The 15,011-nt window shown below is 39.0% G+C and overlaps 1 protein-coding gene across 1 annotated transcript in view; it reads left to right on the forward strand.

Annotated features, from left to right (window-relative positions):
• Positions 1 to 5,316: 5,316 nt before the first annotated feature.
• PHF14 (PHD finger protein 14) overlaps positions 5,317 to 15,011 on the forward strand; it is a 150,536-nt gene continuing 140,841 nt past the window's right edge. The window contains exons 1-2 of the mRNA XM_072413424.1: positions 5,317 to 5,411; positions 12,245 to 12,355. Coding sequence (XP_072269525.1) covers position 5,411; positions 12,245 to 12,355 — 112 coding nt within the window. The 5' untranslated portion in view covers positions 5,317 to 5,410. The remainder of the gene's footprint in view (positions 5,412 to 12,244; positions 12,356 to 15,011) is intronic.

The following is a 15,011-nucleotide window of genomic DNA, read 5'->3' on the forward strand; positions in this document are numbered from 1 at the left end:
TATATATATATATATATATATATATATATATAGTGTAAATTTAGAGGTTACCGTGAATTAGGCTTGATTACCAAAATAAATAGTCTTTCAGTAATGATTTACTGTAATAAGAAACTTATTTTTCCCCTTACACCGAATACAAAACTAATTGTAGAATTAGCCCATCAGATACAGTGACTATGCTCAGTCCAGGAGCGACACTGCTGGGCTGAATGACGCCTAGCATGATTCGACCACCTCCTGTATTCCCAGGGGGTCAATGATTCATATCCTAGGGGGGACATTAGAAAAACTCCTTGAGAGATAAAACACATCTGTGGAGGAGAACTTGCATGGGAAGATAAGATATTGTAAGCTCCATCAATCACTGAAAAAAATCATATAAAAGTGAAGGTCTTGTTTTTATATGATTTTTATTGATATCAAATGGATTACAAAGTAATCCTTTCCTTGCATTCTTTTACAGAATATCTTGCTGAGAATGTATCAATAACAAGCTTGTGTATTATAGTATATGTATAGAGGTAAGAAGATTATTTGAAGCTTAAACACTTTCTCACTTTATCAATTTAAACAAAAAAAGTTATATCTTTAGATACATCTTGAGTTTGGTTTATATAGTTGAGTGTCAGTAATGATATCTCATCCCAGGGTCCTCCAGAGGTTGCTGGGGGTTCCTTGAGCAATGAGCAGTTTGTACCTCTCAGGTCAGTGTAAGTGACCCCAAAGATCTTTTTGTAAGTGTTATATTCTTCACCAACGGCCAGCAATGTAAGAGGAATTCTTCCCACTGACCACCACGCTAATGTACTGTGATCAGTGGATATAGTAATTATAAAAGGGGTTCCCTGAAGACCTCAAAGTCCTTTTTTTAAATTACCTTGATCCTATACTAATCCTTTTTCTTACATTGTAATTGTCATTACAGGGGCTGCAAAGAGGTGGACTCCAAAGTTTCTGCCAGTCTCTGTGGACACTGCTCCCACTGTAATCCACTGCACTGCTCATTTCTAGCATCGTATATGGTTCTCATACTCTGCAGGGATGTTGTAAATTACAATGTGAAGGCAGCCATCTATCTTTTTCTTTAACAGAAATAAGAACAAACCTATTTTGTATTAACACTGAACGCTAAGTAAATCTAAAACTTGCTCCAAAATGCTGATTTTATTTTCCAAACAGATTACCAGCAACCATTATCAGCCATTCCTGACAACACAAAAATGACAGACCCCAGCTTCTTTATGTTGTGTCTGTGCAGGCACATTGTTAGCACAGGAGGTACAACATGACTAACGGAAATGCTTTGTAATTCCGCCAAGTGTAAGTTTAGCAGAAGTAGGGCAGGGTCTTTATTGGCTCACAGCACTGCCTCTTTCACACTGGGCCTGATTTATTATAGCTTTCCAATGCTGGAGACGATACACTTTCTCGGTGAACCTGGGTAATCCAGCAAACCATGAAATAGATTTCCTAAAAGTAATTTGCAAATGTTTTCAAACCTTCACCAGATCCATTACAGATTTGCTGAATCACCCAGGTTCACCGATGAAAGTGAATCTTTTCCAGGCTTGGAGAGATTTAATAAATCAAGCCCAGTGTATCAGCACATGGGAGTTTCTTGATGGATGTAATTTGCATGCAGGCCAGCTAGGGATTATCCTTGCATGAAGCTGAGTCTAAATAACTGACGGGACAGAAAGCAAATAGCTAAAAGGGGAGGGCCAGGACAGCACCTGAAGATGATCAGATAATTTGTGTAATCCATCAGAAATTAAATGAGGTGAGCTGTAGACATCTGCTGCAGGTTCTAATGCTTGCTTTGTGAAAGTCAGAAAATGCAGGACAGGGACTAATTACTTGTAGCACTGGGCTATCTACAAACGGGCAGAAGAAGGAAAGAAGAGAAGTAAGGCTGGAGTTTAGCTTTAATACTCCAATGTCACTAGGTGGTACTAATCTGAATTCAGGGAAAAGGCGGTACTGACACCATACAACACTTTGAATTTTCTTTATCTCACATCCAGGACATCAGAAAAATAATGATATCAGCAGCCAGAATTTATCGGGATGGCTTGGGGTACAAGATGAATGCCGGGGTTAAAATAAAAGCATTTAATTGCAAAATGTTCTTGTCCGCCTGGAGCGCACCTTTTACATAATACAACTTTGAAAGCATGGAACACATTCATACAACATACAGTAGATTCCATGATTGAAGATCATGAATTATATAAGGCTACATTGTGGCCCCTCACCTCCTACCGACAGAGAAAGAGCGGAGGATGAAAGTGAATGTAAAACGGACACAGGCGAGGTGGTGGAGGGGAGACAAGAAAGATGGCTTCTTTTATAGAAAGGACACATTGAAGCTGGCGGGAATTCTTCTTTACCTGGAGATTTTTTTCTCATTATAATTTAAAGAAAAGACTATTGCTGGAATTATTCTACAAAGACAGGATCTTTTTTATTAGTAGAAGCTTGGCTTTTTGTTGTTAAAACGAAAAAAAATAATGTAAAAACAAAGTATTAGTAAAGATGTATCAACTGTTTGCTGTTCGGTCTCCTGTGGAGCTGTATTTACTCTGAAACTCAAAAGAGCGACATTGTACAACGAATTCCCAGGTTCTTTTTCTGTAAACTCTTAAGCCACAGTTACCTATTTTAATATACTGGAAATTATTGTTAGTATTAGTATCCAGTATTTATATAGCGCCAACATATTACGTAGCGCTTTACAAAGTTATTAACCTTAACCCTTGGGGTTCACAATCTTATTTCCTAAAATAGTCATATGGATTATTATATAAATATCACTTTCCTTCCTGACCTGATAAAGAAATACCCCCCTAGCCGGTCTCTTCGCTCCTCCAATGGCTTAGCAATAACTTCCTCACTCATAACCTCATCACACACACGGCTCCAAGACTTTTCTAGAGCTGCCCTGACTCTCTGGAATGGTCTTCCTCATCCTTTTCAGCTTGCTCCTACTTTCTGCTCATTTAAAGGAGCCCTCAAAACCAAACGCTTTAACCTCACCTACCCGTCTTCTTCTGTCTCCTAAACCCTCACTACTTCCCACCATTTCATATCCCCCTCCTATTGTGTGATACGTCCCCCACCTCCCAGATTGTAAACTCTTCTGGGCAGTATTATATGATAGTAATTTAGTAGTATATGGTAGTATGGTAGTATTAAAGTAATATATAGTAGTATGGTAGTATTATAGTAGAATATGGTAGTATGGGGGTATTATAGTAGTATATGATAGTATTTTCATGGTATAAAGTAGTATGGTAGTATATGGTAGTATCCTAGTATGGTAGTATTAAAGCCATATGGCAGTATGGTAGTATTTTAGTAGTATATGGTAGTATTTTAGTAGTATAAAGTATTATGAGGGTATTATAGTAGCATATAGTAGTATGGCAGTATTATAGTAGTATATGGTAGTATGGGGGTATTATAGTAGTATATAGTAGTATGGTAGTATTATAGTAGTATATGGTAGTATTAGTAGTATATGGTAGTATGGGGGTATTATAGTAGTATATAGTAGTATGGTAGTAATATAGTAGTATATGGTAGTATGGGGGTATTATAGTAGTGTATAGTAGTATAGTAGTATTATAGTAGTATATGGTAGTATTTTCATAGTATAAAGTAGTATGGTAGTATTATAGTAGTATATAGTAGTATGGTAGTATATGGTAGTATGGTAGTATTAAAACCATATAGCAGTATAGTAGTATTATAGTAGTATATGGTAGTATTTTCATAGTAAAAAGTAGTATGGTAGTATTATAGTAGTATATGGTAGTATGGGGGTAATATAGTAGTATATAGTAGTATTTTAGTAGTATAAAGTAGTATGGTAGTATTATAGTATTATAAAGGTAGAATGGTAATATCATAGTAGTAGTAACATATATTGAGAAGGATGAGAATATCTGATATAAAGGGTCAGTTAAACCCAATCAATATTTCATTGTTTGGTCCATGTTGGGGGCTGTATTGATTTTTTTCTTTTAGGGGCTCTATGAGCTCTATGCCTTATCACGAGTCATTCCCACCAGGCAACTCTGCAGCACCTCCTGGTGGTGGGGGATCTTACCTGTCTTCCACCACCACCTCCAGTTTCTATTGGGCAATTGGTATTTGCCTAGCCCTATTCACCTCCCATACACAGTGTTGGGCTCTAGCAGTAGGTTTCCCAGGAAGAATGTCCACTCTGCCCATATTGGAGAAGAGGGTGGGGAATATTAGAGTAGAATAGGGTTAAAACCCCTTCTGCCCACCCGGGTATTTCTTTTTTTGATGATTTACCACGCCATGTTTTGCACTGTGTCTTTGGGTGGAAGTGGCCATGGTGTTAGAGTCTTGTTCCTTGTCTACTTTAACTTCTTTTAAATTCTTAAATATTTTTTTTCTATCTCTAGTACAATATTTGCTGTGTGGAAATCCTAACTTTTTTCCTTCTATTTGATAAGATTTTATTTTTGTAGAATTTATTTATGTTTATTTGTTTTTAGTTAGATTTGTGTCCTATGATTATTATGCCCCACCCAAAGCATTTTCTACCCATTAACATGTCCAGGGTCAGTATTTGGGAAATTGCTCCTTTTCACCTGCTTTATAGGTATGTGGGTTACTATGATGTTTTGCTTGCCATGTTTATGCAGGAAATCTTTTGCTTTCTTTGATATTTAAAGAGATGTAGATCTTGTGCCTTTTCTCCTGAGGAAGCAGACTGATTCTGCGAAACGCGTCGTACAGATGTTGCAGCCCTCCAATATTCCAGACAATCATTTCATCCTTAATATAGACAAAATCTGTGAATTCACAATATTTGAATATAGTTGGTCTTGCGACTTGATATCAGCTTATGGAAGAAATGCTACTCCACAGTCTATGTGTCTTAAAGTGACACCCAGTTTATCAAGCCTGCATAAAAAGAGCTATTTTCAATTTCTTTGCATGACATAAAAGTTCCTTTTTAAATTTTAGAAACATATTTAATTGGCAAATTAAAAAAATAGCAATATAAACAAACCAATATAGATTCTTAATTGAAATCACAGCCTTGCAAAAGGTTTTATCTTTCCCACAACAAAAATGGCCGCCGATGCAGCATTTCAACTTCGGATTACAGGCTTCCCACTTTAAAGATGGCTAACTCCGTTCACTTTAGGCTTTGTTGCTAAACTCGTCCTTTACAAAGATGGCGAAAAAATGAAAAGCAACTACTAGCCATGCGCTGTTTTTTATCCAATCATCTGATTTGTTGCACGGTCCCAGACGTGACGTAGGCGTGAGAGGGAAGATTTGCGGCTGCGCAGTGTGCGTGGCTCGGTCTGGCCCCATTGTGAAGAGTGAGTGCCCGGCTATTGTGGAGTCCGACTAGGGAGAGAGTGAGTGAGTGACCCGGGCAACCGGCTTCATGTACCGGCTGTGTGTTCAGCATGCGTGTCACCGGCCTGTGTACATTGCACTGCCCATAGGGGCATACACTGCACTGTGCTCATTGTACATGTATGAAGCCACTGTGCACTCATGTATGCAGGCAATGTACACATATGTTGTGTGTTTACATACATGCAATACATGACATGGATGAGGCTGTGCATTGTGAAACCAATCTATATATTTATCTTATATATGCAGCCATGAACATCTAATATTGGGTGGCACTGTGATTTGCTATACATTGATCTATATCTATTGCCTATGTGATATTTATTGAAATATTGTAAAGAAAAGTCCAATGTTGCAGCACCGAGCATTCATTACAACCAATGAGACCGCCATAGAGGCCTACTTACATAGGGGGAATCAGAAAATTGGTTGAAAATTGCCGGGTGGTGCGCCCGGCTCAAAGGTGGGGAGATTACTGTAAGGTGTTCTCTGCAGAAGAAGCTGTAGCTGGGTGGTCAAAAAGTGGGGCAACACAAAGTTCCTGTTTCCTTTAGGAATCCAGTAACCCCTAATATTATGCAGTATTTATATAGTGCCAACATATTACATAGCGCTGTACAAAGTTTATAGTCATGTGACAAGCTGTCCCTCAAAGGAGCTCACAATCTAATATCCCTACCATAGTCATATGTCCTTAATATAGTCCAGGACAGTGATCACCAACCTTTCGGACCTCACGGACCACTAAAAAAGATAAATACATTTATAAAATAATGATCTTCCTAATGGTGCCTGACAAGGACTGTGGCGGCTCTGATTCATTGATCAGCTCACGGTTAAGTGAAGTGATTACTATTGTTACTATTATCATTAATTGCATTATCTTTAATATTACTAAAGAAATGCAAAATATATTTTTGCTTTTTCTCATTATGGGTTTATTTCATTCAGATCTAAGACCAAACAAGAAATGATAGTTATCAAAGTCAAACTATTTGATGCCATTAAATATACCAGTAAATATAACACACAGTTAAGGTCATACTTACCTAAAAGAGCATCTGAGAAATAAATAAAATAAAACAATGGGATGAGAATCGGTATTGGCGGAGCGGGGTGACTGTTGGTGGAAACAATACTGAAGCGTATGGCTCGGCAACGGTTTCCTCATACAACTTAATACTACACTGACGTCACGCTGCACCTCCCTTGTTTTTCTGTCTCTAGTACAGTTCCGGAATTTAGTGCATCATAAAGGCGAAAATTGTCATTCAGAATATGAGAATTTATTAGATTATTTTTGTTTTCTTATTATTAAAACATAAAAATTGCAAATAATTTCCAAATTTTTCTGTGGACCACCAAAATTTTCTCACGGACCACAGGTCTTATGTCAATTTTGGGAGGAAGCCAATTAACCCAACTGCATGTTTTTGGAATGTGGGAGGAATCCGGAGTACCCAGAGGAAACCCACATAGGGAGAACCTGCAAACCCCATGCAGATAGAGTCCTGGATGAGATTCGAAACTGGGACTTAGATCTGCAAAGGTCAGAGTGGTACCTCCGAGACCTCTGTATTGTGATCCAATTATTCAGTAACCGCTCAAAAACATCTGGCTGGTGCCCCAGCTAAAAGGGCTAAACACTGTATTTCTGTCACCTTTCTATCGCTGTCCTAAATTTTATTCCAGATCTGATGCCCACCCCCTTAGTATGTCCCAGTTTTACGCCATCTTTGTATTATACCCCAACTGTCCAAGGACTCAAGGTATCAGCATTATTATTAAACTGTATTTATATAGTGCCAACATATTATGCAGCGCTGTACAGTAAATAGGGGTTGCAAATGACAGACAGATACAGACAGTGACACAGGAGGGGAGGACCCTGCTCCCAGGAGCTTACAATTTATGAGGTGGGGGAAGTATCACACAATAGGAGGGAGATATGGCTTGGTGGTTAAGTTGTGAGGGTTGTAGGAGACAGAAGAAGACGGGTAGGTGAGTTTGAAAAGATGGGTTTGAGAGCTCTTTAAAAGGGGCAGAAAGTAGGACAAGCCGAATAGGACGAGGAAGACCATTTCTGAGAGTTGAGTCAGCACTAGAAAAGTCTTGGAGCTGTGCGTGTGATGAGGTTATGAGTGAGGAAGTCTATAGTAGGTCATTGGAGGAAGGAAGAGTGCAGCTAGAGGAAGATTTTTCTATTGAGGCAGTAAGGTAAGTTGGAGTAGAGCTGTGGAGGAATTTGAAGGCAAAGCACAGGAGCTTGGATTTGATTCTAAGGTAAAGTGGAAGCCAATGAAGAGAACTACAATGAGATGCAGCAGAAACCACCTAGAAATAGCTGGGTGGTTTCTGAAAAGTGCCGGGTGGTGCGCCCAACTAAAAGGCTGGAGAGAAAACTGGGCCATTAAGTTTTTAAAAGTGGAGAATATATTTATATAATTTTTTTTTTTTTGGTCTCAGTGACTTCATCCAATGACCTCATGAATCCAGAGCAGAGTTATTATATTACACCTTGATTCATTCATTCCTCTCTCTGCTGATTTAAAATAACACCTTGATACTATAAACCTCTGCATTCTGAACCTTCTTCATTGTATGCCACCTGCAGTGTTAAAAACCATCCCAGGGCAAATCAATCTCTCTCTTCTGTTATCCAACAACATAAAGTCCCCCAAACTATCTGTCCAGGTATCCTGACAGTGTTGTTTTTGCTGTGGAGGACACTGAATGAGGGAGGTCTTCGCTTGCAGCCACTGATCATCATACACTGGTTATGGCAATCTGGACAGATGATTACAACTTTTATAAATAGAAAGATCTAAAAATAAATGATAATACTTGCATATAAATAACATGTTTTCTTGCAAAAATAGGCTTTTAAGCTTAACTAAATAGGCCTGTTCGGCTATGCACACTGGTATCTGCCGAGAATCGGATGTGTGTACAGCGGCCTTCCGATGACGGTTGTGGATCTGTCCCGGCGTATTCACGAATGATGAACTTTGAACGATCATATTACAAGTGAAGGGGAGAGACCCCAGGTGGGTGCCGCTCATTCATTCTTACCTCTACATATTATTATTATTATTAAACAGGATTTATAAAGCGCCAACATATTATGCAGCGCTGTACAATTGTGAAAGATTTAGCCCTTAAACACGTCCTTGACTTGCTTGACGTAGGGCTTAGTGGTACATGGCAGGGCTCCTTATCCGGGTTCCTATCCACCTTCTCTGCGAAAAAAAAAGATATGTTCCCAATTCATTACAACATTTATCATGGGTTTTAATAATAACACTTGGTGCTGCAGCATTGGACATTATGGGCTCTATTTATAAAATGGGGAATCTGACATTCCCTGGTGGGAATCAGCTGGTAGCATACTTTGCTTTACTAACTTCCGAGGTAGATCTCTCAACCTGAAAGTTCTGATCAGGAATCAAATGAATGTATATATTTTTTTTTTCTCTGAATTTTTTTATAATGGTGGACAGGTGTGCTTTGTACATATTATTGCATGCCTTGGACAGGTTGCTGCTGATAGCCTTGGTTTGCTAGGTGAAATGCGTTAGTGCTGACATGGTGAAGTTCACTTAGTCCAGTGGATCTGTGCTCACTTCAGATGACCATTTATGTGCACGAAGATTGGAAAGCAGTTATCCTGCATACGATTGGATGGTTTAAAGCTGGGAAAACAACTTTTTAACCTTCGTTTTGTTTTTCCTTCCTTCCTTCTCACAGCAAAGGTTAAGCATTTTTGTTTCTCTAGGACAGTGTTTTTTAACCTTTTTTAAACCACAGCACATTTTTTACGTTGAAAAAATCCTGCGGCACACCACAAATCAAAAATGTTACAAAACGACACTCTGTAGCTAATTCTCTTGTCTCTAAGAATAAAAAACAAGGCAATTAAGCTACCTACTGCCACCCACTGACATGGAAAAGTATTACATTAATCTGCCAGTCATTACAGCACCAATTACCAGTTGGTAATTGGATAATTTCCCACGGTACACCTGAAGATCTCTCACGGCACACTGGTTGAAAATACCTGCTCTAGGGGATGGTATATTAGAAGAAAAACATGTACCTCAGTAATCTCCCCAGAAATTATTTTAAGCTGGGTGGGAAGAAGCTGTAGCTGGGTGACAGCCCCTGCATTGTGACCCAACCTTTCGGTAACCACCCAAAAACAGCTGGGTGGTTGACAAGTGCCGGGTGGTGTGCCCAGCTGAATGGGGCTGGGGAGAACACTGTATAATGTTCTCTCCAGAGTTTTTTAAAAGGCTGGGTGGGAAGATGCTGTAGGTGGGAGGGAGCCCTTGTATTTTTACCCATTTTTTGAGTAACCACCAAAGACAGCTGGGTGGTTACTGAAAAGTGTCTTGGTGCGCTCAACTAAAAGGGCTTGGGGGAGAAAGCTGTAGCCCTTTGTTTGGTCATCATCTGGTGTGGTACTCTCCTTACCGCCCAACACTTTGGAATGTGGGCAGCCCCTAGGCATCCCTCCATATAATGCAAAGCTGATGGTTCTGCATTGTTCGGGATGAAGACAGAGCTGGGACCAGTTAGGTTATGAGGACGCTGCAGGGACCGGTTGTCCGGAGGCAAAAACAAGAACCTAACGCTTGCAGTGAGATGTCAGAACCACTGCAAGGTTAAAATTTGGCTATCCTCAGAGTTTGTCTTTGGAAGTGTGTGTGATCTCCACTACTTTCACTGACCTGGAGGAAAAATATTGAGATTATGAAGACCTCCCTTGCTGCCTGATTTTTCCCAGATCATTACCAATTAATTAAAGCCAAAATGGCACTTTTACAATGTTGCTCTCACTGCATCTTCACTGAACTAAGTGAACGTTTTACTCCTTTTAAAGGCAAACAGTTTTCGGACTGGATACCAACTTTGAAATTGCTCATCCATTAATTGTTGATGAATGTTTAGATTTTATTTTTTGTTTTGATTGTGTATTTTGTACTGCATGGCAATATTTGAAAGATCATCAAATGATGTTTTGATCCATACTGTGTACTGGTATTATTTATTTTTATATTTATTTTTCTTAATGAAGGTCAATATTGTGTTTTGCAATTGGTATTTTACCACCAACACCTTGCACATTGTATCCCGCATGAACACAAATCGTAATGGCACCGTTGTGTTTTATGTGTCTTACTTTGCAATACTGCATGTCCAGATAAAACTAACTTCATCTGTGTTTAAATGCTTTAATTTGTTGTTTATGGAACTTCTAAATCTTTAAAACACCATTTTGATAGCCCTCACAATTAGGTGTCAGCATACAAAAATATCTGTAGCTACAGTTGAGCGATGTTTTATGAAGATCATGCTGCCGACTAAATTTGTTCTTTCAAACTGCAGAATTCTTTTGCTAATATTTGCTTGTCTGGAAACTGGTGTGAGTGGTCTCCTCTGGGATGCTGGTTTGTGATCCCTTGTCTTGGTTAATGTTATTATTAAACAGTCAGGTACAGACAGTGACATAGGAGGAGGAGAGGACCCTGCCTAGAAGAGCTTACAATCTAGGGGGTGGGGGAAGTATCACACAATAGGAGGGGAGATATGGAATGGTGGGTAAGTAGTGAGCGTTCAGGAGACAGAAGAAGATGGGTAGGTGAGGGTGAAGCGTTGGGTTTTAAGGGCTCTTTTAAATGAGCAGAAAGTAGAAGAAGGGCAAAACGGACGAGAAAACCATTCCAGAGAGTCGGGGCAGCTCTAGAAAAGTCTTGGAGCCGTGCGTGTGATGAGGTTATGAGGGAGGAAGTCATTGGAGGAGTGAAAAGAGCGGCTAGGGGGGATTCTTCTATTAGGTCAGAAAGGTAAACGGGGCAAGAACTGTGGAGGCAAAGCACATAAGCTTGGATCTGACTCGAGTAGTGAAATGGAAGCCAATGGAGAGAACTACAAAGAGATGCAGCAGAATAGGAGCGGAGGGAAGGATGGATGAGTCTGGCTGCAACATTCATAATAGATTGTAGAGGAGTAAGTTGGGTTAGTGGAATACCAGTGAGGAGGATGTTACAGTAGTGAGGACAAGAGATGATAATAGAATGTAAAGACATCCAATCAGAACAAAATTTACTTAAAATTTGACTATAGAACTCGGAGGCCAATTTACAAGTTAGCTATGTACAGACGTCGGATAATTCTTGCCTGATATGAGCCTTTGGGCTCGTCTTGGGCGAGAATCTGCCATGTGTACAGAGGTTGTGTGAGGTTGTTCATGAATCCGTCCCGAAAGATCCATGAATGACAGGCGATGAATGACCACAATCGAAGTAAAGACAATAGAGCGAAGCGGGGTTCCGCTCATCCATTCTTCCCTTTACATAGAACAGAACTGTGCAGTATGTACAAGACTTTGTAAGGTCTAATGGGTATATTTTCCCCAATGATAAAAAATGTATTCTCCATGTGGTAAATATCCATTTTGTATTCATGTACCAATACTCACAAAGGTTTGACCCTCTATGATGTTCACTTTCTCTAAAATGCTCATGCTGGTAAATGCCCCATTTAATAATAGGGGATTTGTGGTCAGGCTTCAAGGCTCTTCATCATTCCAATAGTCCCATCAGTCTTAAAAACACTGCAGTGTTGGAATGGAGGGCTGGTTGGTTGCAGACTTCGGTCTTGGAGAGGTGAGTTCACCACCTCTCCTATTGCAAGGGGAGTGTCCTATACATATATTTAGGAACCTCACAGGGTCAATCTACAAAGAATTTGTGATGTGATAAGGTTTTATTGAATGTCTCCTTTTAATTAATGAAAAAATGAGAAAAAAACAAAACTTTCTTTGCAGTGGACCGGAGTTCAAAAAGACATCAAGTGAAGCCTTTGGCAACTTCCCTTCTTGAAGCTTTGGATTATGATAGCTCAGATGACAGTGATTTTAAAGTTGGAGATGCTTCAGGTATTTTTTAAACATTATTTGAAATATTCATTAAAAAGTATGAAGTAGCAGTGAACTTGTTTATGCTGTTCATTATGTCTATTTTTGTAATTTCAGATTGAAAACATATTCGGCCTGATTTATTAATCAGCAAGTAGATTGACTATAATAGAAAAACCTGGGTGACCCATAAACCTGGAATTGATCGTATATGATTGTATATGATTGAAAACATCTGAAACAATAAGTTTAAAGAAATCCATTCCAGGTTTGTTGGATCATTCAGGTATGATAGTTTTCTACAGTCCTGGAGAGATTTAATATGTTAGGCTCAATGTGTACCAAAAGCAAAGTACTACTCCACCCAAGGCGTAACTGGACCTCAGTACGGAATTTCTGGCATATTATTATGTTAAAAAAATTTCTTATTTCATATAATATAAAAATTTAGAACACTCTATACAAGTTAATAAAAAATAGGGCCAAAAAATGGCCTGCAAATATCTCAAATAAAACATGGTAAAATGCTATTAAAATATTTTATGTTGTTAGGCCCCACATGTTTTGCGGATAAAACTATATGGATAAAATGCTTTAGTTCTAACAAAATAAAATTTTTTCCTAGCATTTTACTGTGTGTCATGTTTGCAGGTCATTTATTTGGCCCTATTTTTAGTAACTTGTATGGAGTGTTCAATATTTTTATATTATATGAAATCAAAAAAATGTTTAACATATTGATATGCTAGTAATTCTCTACTGAGGTCTAGTTAAACCTTGGGTAGAGTAGTACATTGCTTTTGCTTGTTGTTGTCTGGGGATATGGCATTCCTCTGATATTTATATTACAAAATGATTTTGTGGGGGAAATCTTCATTGAGTTAGGTCCACTGTGTAAGTTGGTCGGTAAAACGATAAAAAATTCAGATTCCTATACTGTGGTAATGCTGGCACTGTATACCAGGGCTATCATTGGTGCCTATGTGGATTATCCAGTTTTAAAATCTGTGCATTATATGTTTATGTCCGTGCTTATTTGTCTAGCATGCTGTGTGATTTATCACTGCTGTTGTCATTAACAAAAAGTTGCAGCAACAATGTTGGCAGAGTTTAAGGACTGCTTTTTTCAATTTTGACAAAATGGTGGGTCCAATGAACCATGACTTCTTTAATCTACTATGGCCTCCAGTGGGAATGTTCCAGATATTTCATGAGCCGGTTAGCACTCTTGTAGAGTTGGGGTCTTGAGTGCCTGTAGGTGGAATGAGCTTTGTTTTGGTACACCCAAAGCTCTGTAATATCCAGATTCCGACCTGGTAAGTTTGAGTTGTCCCGCCTTGTCTTGCCTTCCGCCTTCTTCTGGAGGGGGTGCCCATTGTAAGTACTGGTCCATAGCTGGGTGAAGGCCACAATGGAAACCTTTATTGAGGACCTACAAAGCCCACCAATTATTAACCAATGCTTTTTAAAACTGCTTGTGTCCTGACTACCATACTGATCCATCGTCTTCAGTGCTTACCGATTTACTTAAAGGTTGTGAATCAGGATTCTTGGGAATAGGAAAGGTGGTGATAATGGTGAATAATTCAAATACTTAATTCCGGAAGGTCTCAACCACTGAACACCTCACCACCAGATATGAGCCATGGAGCCATTATGTGAGCATTCATGACAGCAAAGGGGTGATACTTGGGGGTTACATTTGGATACTCTCTTAGGAACCAAATAACATCTAAGGAGGAGTTGTGTTGGCTTGGTTTTAAAGGTTCAAGGTTCTGTCTGTGTCTTGCTGACCTGGGACACCCATGTGTATTTCAGGAGTCCTGAAATTGGCAAAACACTTGTTTGGGGGACTCATTAAAAAGTCAAATAGCGTATAGATAACAACGCATTATGGACCTCTTAAAAAAAACAAAAAAAAAAACAGGTCACCAATGATGGTTTCAAGATTTTATTCCTGACTGGTTACTTTGAGAACCCTTTACTGATATTTTGAATTTCCCTCCAGCAGATGTAAAAAATTACCTTGGGTTGTAATAGTCACGTCTATCCAACTATGATGCCCACAAGAATTGTTTTCCACCATTAGATTCAGTGTTGTGAAGGTGAACTTTAAAAGGCCTCCTATTTTGCTCCAATTGTTCTTTTTGCTGTAACTACCCTATTGCTTTTAGCCCTAGTTCTTATTATTGGGCATTACCTTTCTCCATGATACCATCTCATGGCTCAGTACTGGCTGCATTGTATGACGAAACATAGGGTAGATCTCTTCCCACTGGAGGGCTTTAAAGATTTAAGAAGTCAGCATGTGATTTGTATTACTAGTCACTGCACAAACTTGGTAATGTTTGAGGTGAATTTGACCTACAAATTGCACTTGTATTGCTTTATTATAATAAAAGTGTAGGGTAGGCAGATTCTGCATATTTAAAAGAATTAGAACGAATCATTAAAACATTAACTTTAATTTCAGGAAATACCGTGTTTCCCCGAAAGTAAGACCTACCCCGAAAATAAGACCTAGCACTTTTCCCCCAACCTGCCCTAATATAAGACCTACCCCGAAAATAAGACCTAGTAGAAAAAAAATAAAAAAATAAAAAATAAAAGCAAACATAAATTAAAACAGTACTCACCGAGCGGGAGACAGCGGGCGTACACACAGCGGGCTAACACA

The sequence above is a fragment of the Pyxicephalus adspersus genome, chromosome 5, assembly GCF_032062135.1.
Source record: "Pyxicephalus adspersus chromosome 5, UCB_Pads_2.0, whole genome shotgun sequence".
Taxonomy (NCBI): Eukaryota; Metazoa; Chordata; class Amphibia; order Anura; family Pyxicephalidae; genus Pyxicephalus; species Pyxicephalus adspersus.